This window comes from Phragmites australis, chromosome 11, assembly GCF_958298935.1.
Source record: "Phragmites australis chromosome 11, lpPhrAust1.1, whole genome shotgun sequence".
Lineage (NCBI taxonomy): Eukaryota > Viridiplantae > Streptophyta > Magnoliopsida > Poales > Poaceae > Phragmites > Phragmites australis.
Window position 1 is genome coordinate 31,221,227 of NC_084931.1, and position 12,061 is coordinate 31,233,287.

The 12,061-nt window shown below is 41.6% G+C and overlaps 1 protein-coding gene across 1 annotated transcript; it reads left to right on the plus strand.

Moving 5' to 3' along the window:
- The first annotated feature begins 6,444 nt into the window (after window positions 1–6,444).
- LOC133884735 (protein IQ-DOMAIN 31-like) lies at window positions 6,445–11,375 on the plus strand. The gene is made up of 7 exons (XM_062324276.1): window positions 6,445–6,621; window positions 6,993–7,122; window positions 7,260–7,547; window positions 7,910–8,113; window positions 9,174–9,230; window positions 9,320–10,379; window positions 10,958–11,375. The coding sequence occupies exons 2-7, from the start codon at window positions 7,030–7,032 to the stop codon at window positions 10,987–10,989; spliced, it is 1,734 nt and encodes a 577-aa protein (XP_062180260.1). The 5' UTR covers window positions 6,445–6,621; window positions 6,993–7,029; the 3' UTR covers window positions 10,990–11,375.
- Window positions 11,376–12,061: the final 686 nt, after the last annotated feature.

Here is a 12,061-nt window from a genome sequence, read left to right on the forward strand (position 1 = left end):
AGTCGATAGATTTAGCTACTGTTACAGGAATAAGCAGTCTATTACTACAGGAGTAACCAGTGTGTTACCTAATCTATTGGATCTGATTTTTTATATGGAACAGCTGAATATAGCTATGATCATCGGACCTGCTGGAGCTGCTCTAACACCCGACATAGTCTTCTAACCAAACAACCATTCTTCAAACTCGTCTGGCCAGTCAAAAAAATCGTTAACTTCGAGGCTTCTCTGCTCCCATGAACATTTTTTGCCAGGCGTACTCAGGGCTCCAACCAAACAAGCCCGTACGTAACCGGGGGCCGACAGCCAGGTGAGGTCGCGGCGCACCAGGTGCGTATATACCCCTGGGCGGGCGCTAGTTTCGCCACTGCAAATGGGTACGTGACACGTACCGGAACGTCTCGTTGTCTTGGGCGGGACGTCATGTGACGTGCAGCCATTCTCAGTCACATCCGCATCGTCTCGTCTGCTCGACCACATCACGCGTCTCCGTCGGTACGTCCCGTCACGTGATCCACCGATCTGTCATGGACAAGACATGGCCAAACGCTCCCTGCCCGTGCCCAGACTCTACGTCGGAAAACTAATAGCAACAGCTCAACGGCCGTTTGGAACACTGAAAGCACTTTCGATTCCCCTGCGAATCGAGTCTTTTCTCATGTAAAATTTATTTAAAAATTCCTGTCAAGTTTCTACATTTCATACAGTCCCTTGAACCAAAAGGGAAAAAATACTGTTAAGTAGACTGAATGGTTGACTTGCATTTTGTCGAAATAAATCGTGCGGATCGAGCTTACACGAGAACTCCACCTAACGAAGTATCGAGGGAAAAGAAAAAAAGCCTCGAGAAAGAAAAATGTAATGTTGTATAGTACTAGTCGTAGAGGAAAATATGATTCTTTCTATTTCTTCGTATTATGATTTGAGAATTTTTTTCATTAATTTTTCTTACAATAAATTATCAATAGCTATAAAATCTATATCTTGTTAAAATATATGAATACACTGATATATCTTTTGTACACTAAATATACACATAATTGGACTAATTCTTGATTAAAATTTATAAAGTTTAAGTTTTTATAATCCTAATACGCTTATATTTTGAATCACATGGGGGTATTTATCGACGCAAGAGATGCATAGGGTGCTAAGAGTTTTACATCTAATCCGTGTTGCTCGTGCCAGGGTTAACAAATTCATCGGTAACCACTCGGTATTTGCAAATATCGGCCAATTTGGTCAGTAACAAATTCGTAATTTGACCGAGTTTTGAATTTGAATTCAAAAATTCAAAAAAAAACCACAAAAAATCTAAAAAATATTGGAGACAATTCTAAGATCTTCTGTGAAAAATATTTTCAAAAATAATGTCATTTGCATCATATTTCATGGAGACAAAGTTTGAAAAAAAAGAAAAATATCGTATAAACCGGATGATTTGGCCCATTACATTAAAAAAAGTGTAACAAGTAAATACATAGTTTTTTTTGTGTAGAGTGTATCTTAAGAGGATCTTTAAAATTTGTTTCACTTCATTTAGAGTTTTATTAATTCCTCGACGATTTTACAAAGTTCATAAGCATAAAGTAAATATGGTAAGAAATAACACTATATTTAACTTTTTATGTCTACTATTATTTTTTCTACATAAATCATAGTATAAGTAAACTAACAAAATTGGTTTCACTAATTTTAGAGGTGTGATGAGTTAGTTATGAATTAATCTAGCTGCAACACATTTACACAATCTTGCATTTTACAATAATCATTTCATGAGTTCATGCATTTTTAAAATACATAGGATCACGCAAGAATACTAATAAAATTGGTTTCATGATTTTTGGATTAGCAAAGAGTTAACTATGTATTTAACTAGGTTTAGCAAATATTTTTTCTCACAAAAATATTCAAAACTTTTATGAGTATAAATACTTTTATCATGTAGATCATGTTACAAGAAAACTAACAAAATTTGTTTGAATTGATTTGAAGCTCAGATGAATTAGTTATTGATTTTACAAGTTTAAGCCATTTTTGGTTTTTTATTACTTCATTGCAGTTTGGAAAATACGCTCGGTAAATCAATAAATTAGACCGATTTTCGATAAATTCATTTGAAATGTGTTTACTGTGGAAAATGTGGTCGGTATGCGGAAAATGTGGTTGTTTTTGGTGCAATTCAGTCGAGCGGTTACCATTATATTTTTTCCTCGATTTACAAATTTGATTAAATTCTCACTGAATTTTAAACAATTTTTATCATATTCATAAATTTCAGAAAACCAGCAGGTCTCAATTTCTGGTGCCCAAACGAATTTGTGAACTATGCTCGTGCACGTAGTCACATAGGACAATTAGCCGCTATCAAATCAAGAAAGGGCATTGACACCAACCACGGGGCACCTTTCCGTGGATGAATGCTTTTATGATGGTTGGATGGTGCACCGTGCATTACGCATGTCTAGTCTCTCTGACTATTGTCATTAGCGATCTAATTAGCGTGCATTGGTATATAGTTATAATCAGTTTGGGCAGCATGCGGCACGCCCGGGATGACGTGATATCGCCGCAGACGAGTCAAGAAGTTGTGTTTTTTCAAGTATTACTGGTACGCACATATCCACTCACTTATTTAGGCGCATCGTACTCGTGCTCTCATATTTAAATTAGATTGAAGATATAACCTTACCTAGCGCAACACGCGTTTTGATCGTTTAATGTAATCGTGTGTGTATACTATTACTTTTAAGATTAATTCTAAGAAAATACAAATAGTCATCCCGAGTCAAAGAAATCAAACCCGGATGAGCAAGTTCCACCGTAAGAACCCTAACCAACTAAGCATACTTCATAAGAAGTGTGTATTTGGTTACATGTCCGTAGCGTCGGACTTGTACAAGCCAAATTATGTACATATAATATATATTATTTGATGTCTCTATATAGGAGTGGACCCACTATCCATAGTAGGGGCTCTAGTATGGGATTGACCTATGTAACCAATAGATAACACCTTCTCAAACCCATTTAGCACCTCTTCCCAAAGCGGCAAAGCTCAGGCCATGAGCCCGTGAGACCACCAGACAACATCAACTCGTGCTCCTGGGTCCTGCGATTGTGAGCAGCGAGCGAGCCTGCGTCCCTATTGCTGGCGGATCGCGAGACAACGCCCTTCTCACGTTCTCGGTCTCGGTTGGCGGCAATCGGCAGATCCCGTTGGCTCTGGTCCTGAAGCTATCGCCCGCTATCCTGTAACCTTCGTTGTGTGCCCTACAGGCTTGTGGACCCAGATCCTCTTCATCTATCCCTGATTCATGATGCCACCCTGTAGCGTGCAGGCTCCCGGATCTCCTCCGCCGGGCCGCCCCCAACCCCTAAGCCTCCCCAATCACCCGGCATCGGCTGGCCAGCTTCCCTCCGCCTTAGTGCCCCGAGCCCCCGACGACCGACGTCGGCGCTGCCCCTGCAGTTGCAGGCTCCCCCCGCGCAAGGGTACTGTTTGTTTGGGGGAAACACAGAGAGAGAAAATCCGTAGGGAGAGAAACTGCTCACTTCGTACATGCTCAAGGGGAACCTCTCTACATTCTTGCATGGTCAGACTTCGCTTTGCTCTGCTCTTTGTTCTGTACTTCTGTCTGATATTGTTAATTTTCTGATGTGAGTGGTTGGGATATCATCATAGCTCATGCTTTAGCTAATTCTTTTAGATGATGTTAAGCAATTGATATGGTATTTTTGCGTTGCTTACGAGAAAGTAGTTAATTTCTATGTGAAAGGCTTGTGAACTGTTATGTTTCGAGGACTTTTATAGTACACCTAAATGAGTGTATGCCGTCCATTTTCTTCATCCGGTGGTTTAGATTAGCCCAATAACACTCTATCATCCGTCAGTATCATGGGTATCATTAAAGAGTATCATGGGTATCATAAGGGTAGGATTGGAAAAAAAACCATGATAAACTTGTAAATTATATGTTTAATTAGGGAAGATTAAAATGTTAATTTATTCTTTGGATAAGCTTTCACTTATTCTGTTCATTTCCTTTATTAGGGTTTCCACCCTCCGTCGGTCGGTCGATGATGGATGGCGAAGGTCCGAAGTCCGGTCAGTCAATGACGTAATTACCCCTAAAGGTATCAAGATAATTACAATAATACCTACTAAAATGGACGGTTGGATCACAACAATGATACTCTCTATCATCTAATATCATAGTATACTGTAAAGGTTCTCTATGTTTCAGCGAATGTTTGTCTAGACATTTACAGATTCAGATGTTCCAAAGAGATACAACTGTAGTGGTGTAAGCAAGTAGATCTGAGAACTTACTGAAATTTGAATTACAACGCTTTTGATTAAGCTACCAAAATGAATGCCTTATGTCGTTTTAGACCTTAACGTCTGAAAAATCTTATGTTAATCTCAGAGTATTTCATCTTTCTGACCATTGCAAAAAAGATCAGTAGTATAAATGAACTGCTCATGTTAGGTTCACTGAAAACGAACTAGCACCTTATGTATTTTTACCTAACACGTGATGAATATTCGTCGTCCATAAAGAACATTATACTTTGGGTAGCATATCTTTAAATTAAAAATTAGTGAAAAGTTTAATATATAGTAATTAGCACCCCTTTCTTCAATCCTAGATTCACCACTGTCTATATGTCTGTAGCTTGGCTGCGCAGGGAAGCTGTTTGATTGCTCGCTGAAAACAACCGATTTCTATGTTTTTCAGAGCCAGGCCCAAGCCGTCCTTTTGCATTAGCTCAGCCAGGCCCCAAAAGCAAACAGGCAACTACTTGCTCACTCGAAAAGATTTTGCAGAGCCTGGCCAAGGAAATACAACCAAGCACCCTCCAAGGCTAGCTGCACGAGATGCCGGTGGTTAGGGGCGGAGCTTCCACTGGGGCAGTCGGAAGTATAACTCAGGTCGTAGCCTGTATTGTGTTCTTAATTTTCTTATAGTTTTTATAGGCCACCGGACTTTGATGAGTCTATGTTTGAACTTGATCCGGATCTAGCTTGGCCCCTGCTGGTAGTTGGCAGGTCCTCTGATTGTCGGCTATGCCTTGTTTGATGTCAACGTTGGGTTTGTAGATTAATGTTGTTGGACCTGAGAGTTGGTGGGTTGCTCTTTGGTTAGATTAGGCCTTAATTGCTTCGCTGGCATTAGCAGATCCTTCTTGCCTGTTGGCTCATTGCGCACATGTAATGTAACACAAGTTCAAGTAGACTAGTTGCTGGCTTGTTGCAGGAGAGAGTAGCTTAATTTCCTTTTTTTTAACCAGTAAGAGATCCGCGCTTCGTTATGCACCAAAACACTATCATAACAGCGGTTTAAGACGTTAATTGCCGCACATTGTATTGGGCCCTACTCTCTGAGTGGGCATAAACCATGCTAGTTGCTTAAAGAAAGATAGTATTAAGTATCTACATAAAAATTATAATTTCTAATGCAAATAAAGATAGCACGGGTTTAAATTAATTAACAATCTTGTTAACAATAATATAAACAGTGGCGCTGAAATAAGCATCTTCCTTTCGTTTAAGCAATTACTGCATTTGAGACAAAAAAAACCTAATTTTTTTTCATAAACATCTCCTCTGGTGCATCTCTAATCCTCTTTCGGTTAGGGTTAATTAGTCTGGTTCACATTTAGAAACCAAACAGTTTTTGATCAAATTCAAATTCTAATTTCAAAATTTTGATAAACTTCGATTGAATCTAACCAAATTCTCTGATTTTCAAAAAATGCGCCGGTTCGGATTGCATTGTTAACGCTTCTTTCGGCTTCTAAGCCATCGATCCATTATCAGTCCATACGAAAACCGACACTAATATGTGATACGCTCCACCGCAAGGAAAGGCCAATCGCCCTGCGGATAGGGACGAACTGACAGCTAGCCGGTAAGAAAGGACGAGGCCTTAAAAAAAAGTTTCAAAACAACAGCTGCACATAAATGTATGATTGTTATAAAAAGTGTAGTTAAAAAAATAGATATTACACTTATGATAAAATTTAGCATGAAAATAAGTTTATAACATGTGAGATATGTAACTAATAAAATTTAACAAACCATAATTATAGCATTAAACTAAATACATATCTAAAAATACATGATACGGCTAAGATGCGATACGACGAAGTTAGACATCAACGACAGACCCTAAATTCCCCACCGCACACCCCCCCACCGACGCCTCACGCCAAACATAAACCCTGGTGGGCCCCGCATGCCATTCGATGCGTATCCAAGTGATGGTCTTGTGGAGCCCACATGTCAGTTGGTAAGCCCGTCCAACCTGGGCAGGCGGGGGTTACCCGTCCGAGCGGGCGACGCGAAGCGGTTCCGTTGGGCGGTGGGCCCCGCACACTGGCTCAGTCACACTCTCCGCTGATCCGCTCCACTCGCGCTCGCTTTATTTATTTATTTATTTTTCCGCGCTTCTCAGCTCCTCCTGTCGCCGTCTCCTTGCTCTCTGAGCTGCTCACACTAAGCAGCCTCCCACACTTCCGCTCTTCTATCTCTGGAATGGATGCGTAGGGGGAGGGACGGGTAGAGAGAGGGAGCTAGGGTTTTCCGCCGCCGCCTCCTGCCCGTCGTCTCCTCCGGTGAGTGACGCTTCCTCAGATCCGGCGCGCTTCCTCCGGGCCGCCGCCGCCTTCCAGATCTGTGCTGTTTGGCGGGTGTAGGGCTCGGTGTTCCGTGCGTCTCTGTTATGGTTTGTGCGTTTTATTGCTTGGATTTCGTGCGTCTCTGCATTTGCGGGGAGTTCCCGCGCCCTTCTTGAAGCGTCGATCTTTTTCTTTTTTTTCTTCTGATTTTTCTGGGGATTTATTTGATGTGTTGCGAGGGTTGCTATCACTGGTAGAGTAGTAAAAATCTGGGCTTTAGCTGGTTGCGGCATTTCTTGTTGGGTTCGTGTAGAGAGGAAATGTGGTCGCGGTTTAGATCTGTGCCCTGATGTGCGGTTCTATTTCAGGCTCCGAACCCTCCGGTGCGCGGCGGTTTAGGCTCCAATGGGAAAGTCTCCAGCAAAATGGATCAAGTCCGTGCTCTTTGGGAAGAAGTCATCATCGAGGTCCGGCTCCACTAAGGCGAAGGATTTATCGGTGCGTTACCCCTTCTTGTGTATCACCGGATCTTTTTCAAGTTTTGAATTTTCTGAGTGCGGAGTCGAGTTATGCAGTTGCAGGTATGGTGTGAGGATCTGTTATTGCAACTGATGCCTTAAATTCCATACGTGCAGAAGGGTGCAAGTAACAAAGGCTATGCTGCTGTTGGGAAGGAGCCTGCATTTTCTGAGAGTTCTCCAGTGATTTCGGAGCCAGTGCTTGTTAGCTCCCACCACAATGAGACCGTGCGGGAGGTGGCAAAGGGTGAGAATTCCAGCGTGCAAGGTGAAGCGGCAGTGCGCGATGTCAGTCAAGATTTGGAGAAGCAGGGCACTATCGGGTCTGTTGCGTCTAACGACCCTGAGAGGTTGAGGGAAGAGCAAGCGGCTGTGAAGGCACAAGCTGCCTTCCGGGGTTATCTGGTAATGTTTCTATTATCCTTTTCTGTTTGGTATAGCTTAGATTGATGTAAAAATTCCTTGTGCTATCTGTTCATGCCATGTCCCGAGGTTATTTAAGTACTCTGCCAAGTCTCTTATAGAGTCATACTTCCAAAAAAAAAAAGAATAAAAGATCTGAGAAATGGAAAACATTGTATTGCACTATTGCGATTTTATTCATACTTTGAGTCTTTGACACTGTTTTCTTTCGTTTCAAATGTTGTACATGTGCAGAATCATATTCTCCCCTTCATTGCTGTAATAAAGCTATTTATAAGTATTCTTTTTGTAGATACTTTTATCTTGCATTAGTCTGGTGCTAATTGTATCATGGTATTGGTCAGGCACGCCGAGCATTCCGTGCATTGAAAGGAATCATAAGACTTCAGGCGCTGATTCGTGGGCATCTTGTAAGGAGGCAAGCTGTTTCAACACTCCGTGCAACATGGTTGATTGTGAAGTTTCAAGCTCTGGTCCGTGGTAGGAATGTCAGACTTTCTCGGGCTGCCGTTCAAGCCAGTTGGAGACTTGCCCAACAGAACTCGGGGGTAATTTCGTTACTAATCCTGGCCCATTCTACAACTAATATGTCGAGGATATATTATAGACTATATACTTGGAGTAAACTTCAAAGCACAGACTGTTGGGATCAAATCACTCAATCCCTCTCTTTTTTGCTGTCTCAAACTTGAATCACACAAGTTCACATAAGAGAACACACGAGTAGCTAAGAACTTTTTCTTATCCAGTAGCTTCACACTACTTAGTCACTACTTGCTTACATAGTTTCACACTACTACACATAACTTCATGCCACAACTCACTCATAGCTTCACACTATAACACACTCATAGCTTCACACTACTACACACTCCAGGAGCTTGCCCACAAGCTTCCACACCTTGAGCAGGGGTGCTGCCCATTATATAGGCCCAGCAGCCGGCACTGTTGCTACAGTACATCGGTTTGATACATGGGCCGGCGTACTGCAGCAGCGGTGATGCAATCAGTGCCCTTCGCTACAGTGATTCACTGTTTGCTACAGTACACACAAGGATTATTCTAATACAGACATGGCACAAATTTTTATTGCTCAGCTATTTCTTATAAACTTGGTTCATCTCCTCATATCAATAAATGGCTACATGCTTGATTGAGCTCTAATGATATTTAGGAACTTTCTTGTTCTCCTTGCCAAATTATAGTATTTCTTCAGATATTTGTTTCCTTCCCTGCTTGAATAGCTTAGTCACAATTGCTTTGCATCAAAGATATAACTGTATTTTTCACTGGCCCCATCGCAACTTTTGTGGTCACTTTGGACATGAGCAATGGCAAGTTCTTCCTATCTAGGATGGGGCAAAGCAAACAGAAAACATGTCTGAGTCTATACATCTACATGTTTGTATTCAACCTTCATAAGTAACTCAAGTAAACATTACTGTTACAGTTGCAAATATAGATGTTGTGTAGGATCTTCCATATTTTTTTATGCTCTTTCCTTTTTTTCTTGAAATAGTAAACTGCACGATTGGCCCATGTGACTTCAGTTTGGTAACTTAACATGGGACATAAAATGGTGAATATATGATTATTACCTTCTTGCAGGGTGCTAAATCAGATGCATGGAAGGAGAAATTAACTGCAAATGCATTTGCTCGTAAGGTATATTGTTCTCAGAATATACAAATCAAAAGACTATGAACATATTATTTGGCCTTTTATGCTAACTCAGTTTATTTTGTGTGCCATAGCTTCTATCCTCGCCAATTGTGGTTGAGGCTCTTCACTTTCAGTATGATGAGATGGACCCTAATTCAGCCTTCAATTGGTTGGAGAGATGGACCATAAGTTGTTTCTGGAAGGCCATTTCACAACCAAAGAGAGTTGCTGGCGCTGATGCCAAGCCACACACTCGAAAGGCCAGTTATGCGATGGAAACAGAGTCCGCAAAATTGAAGCGCAATGCTCGGAAGAACTCTGCCATGCCATTTGAGCCTTCTCAAACAAACACGTCCATAGAAACTGAAAATACAAAACGGAACCCAAGGAAATTCACTAGCTCTCCTGCTGATTCAGTGCCTGATAGCCAGTTAACTGAACTTGAGAAGGTTAAACGTAGCCTTAGGAAGGTTACTAATTCCATGGCTGAAGCCTCAAAGGTGTCTAATCCAGCAACTGAGATTCCTGATCGTCAAGAGGTCCAGTGTGAGAAACCACTAGGAAGTGCACAGCAAGTTTCAATCTACCCTGAGAATCAAGAGCCTCAGAATGGCAATCTGTCGGATAATGCTAATATGGATATTCTGGTACCAGATCTCCAGCCCGATGTGGAAGTCGCTTCTCATCCAGTTACAAACGAAGGAAAGGTTGATGAACCAGCTTTTGTTGCTCGAGCAGCTGAAATTATGCCGCTGCAAGACATTAACTACGAAGAAAATGCTTTAGTGAATGATGTGGAACAGAGATCCAAAGAAGAGCCTCTTTCTACTGATAGCCTTAAAAGCAGCAAGAGGAGGTCTTCATTCTCAACTAAGCCAGAATATCCAGAAAATGGCTCCAAAAATTCCCCAGCTCTGCCCAGCTACATGGCTGCAACACAATCTGCAAAGGCGAAACTGCGGGGGCAGATTTCTCCTAGACTTAGCTCTGATTCAGCAGAGAAAAATGGCTTCACTCGCCGTCATTCCCTCCCTTCCTCTACCAACGGAAAGATGAGCTCGCACTCTCCGCGCACACAAAGGCCAACCCATACTGGTGGCAAAGATGGAGTGAAAGGAGACAAGTCTATGCTGTCATCAAGAGATGCGAGTGGTAAGTATTAAATAAATCTTTGAAAACTCATGTTCATATTTCTATATCTATACGTGCCTTGTCATATGATGCACTTGATTTTCTTATCTTCAAATATGCATAGAATGTTTTACGCTATTAGGCTATTTCAACATAAACAAATGCTGTATGAACCGATAGCGTCAAGTCTCAACACAGCTAAACTTGTATGATTGATAAATTGACAGAAAAAGAAGTCATTTTGTTTTTTTATACTAACATTGTACTTGTCACATTTGTTTTATTTAGATTAAAATGAGACTACCTGTTTGTTTCATGCCCACTTTGTTCCTAGTCACATAACATTGAAGAAAAGAGTTTCCTTGCATTCTAGCTTCAGTATATATGTGCTTGTTAAGATTTTGACTCGCATACTTATCGGCTCAGAGAAAATTATGGTACCAAGGGTAAGTGGTCATATGAAAATTCATCAATTAAACATTTAATTGATCAGATTGATTTTATGTCTATCTGAAATTCTGAATGTTCTTTACATATTTAGAGTAGTCTTGTTCATCACATTTCTCACTTTATTTTTGTCGTCTTTAAACTATCTGCAGAGAGACCATTGAAAGCTGAGTGGAAACGTTGAAGAGGCTGAATAACAAGCTCCAAATCCTCCGTTTGATTAGCACAACCGTTTGGGTGGATGGCGTTTGCAGTTTGCTCCAATTGTTTTGCTTGTGATGTAAAAGTGTTTCCTCATCTGTGACGATGAACTGGTGCGAGTTGACTTATTTATAGGGTTTTCTGTCTTGTTATGTATAGCTGTAGTGTTTTCCGGTTTGTTTTGGTTCCGAAACCCCCGAGACACCCTCATGCTTGTTGAGAGCTGTTGATGTTAGAGAGAGAGAGAGAGAGCTTGGATTGAGTTGAACAATCTTGAATCCTATTTGGCCATCTGTGCTGTGTTTTAACTGCCACACATGATACGTTCCTTTGTGTGCTAGTATTATTCTTTCCCAGGCCCCAGCTGCATTTTCTTGTCTGGTTGTCTTGCTAGAGCATGTCAAGGGTACTGCTGCTTTTCTTGTGTTGAACTGTTGACAGTGTGCAACGTGCCTGCGAAAGGAGGCAGCTTAATTCATGCTGAGGCTTGGAAAAATATTCGTATTCTTGATTTCCAAGCCTGTCCTGTCCTTTGTCGCATGGGTTTCCTTTCCATGCTTCGAGTCGTCGTGACACAGGCACGTACGGTACCAGATGTCCAGATCACGACGATACGGCAGCCGTCCAGGTAACTCCCAAGTCTGAGTGGACGCGGCCAGGCGGAGCGGACCGGTGCTCGCCGCGAACTGGGAGCAATCAGGGCCGGGAAATCTCCTGGCCACGGCCTATGCCACCGATCATCCCTGGACATTCAGATTAAAAGCTTCCTTCGAACAGAGAAATTTTTAAAATTTTGGAAAAAATTCCGTTTTGCATCCCTCAACTATAAAAAATATGTTTTTCCTCCATCAAGTATAATACCATATACCGGGCCTTCCTCAACTAACAATACAAGAAACTGTCTGGCTCCCATTGGGGTGGAGAGCCTTCTGTTTCAAAAGAGAAAACAGGGTCTTAGGATCGTCTGCTACAGCACCCGATACGGCTTCCTCCGAGACGGTTTTGGCTGCTGAAGTATCACCAGTGTTGCGGAGAGATAAAAGGTTACTTCAAAT

What these genes read in the sequence shown, in the direction of transcription:
- LOC133884735 (XM_062324276.1), top strand. Translation starts at nt 7,030, where the DNA reads ATGGGAAAGTCTCCAGCAAAATGGATCAAGTCCGTGCTCTTTGGGAAG. An exon ending in CTAAGGCGAAGGATTTATCG is followed by an intron (nt 7,123 to 7,259) that starts GTGCGTTACCCC and finishes CCATACGTGCAG; the next exon opens with AAGGGTGCAAGTAACAAAGG. An exon ending in GTCATCAAGAGATGCGAGTG is followed by an intron (nt 10,380 to 10,957) that starts GTAAGTATTAAA and finishes AACTATCTGCAG; the next exon opens with AGAGACCATTGAAAGCTGAG.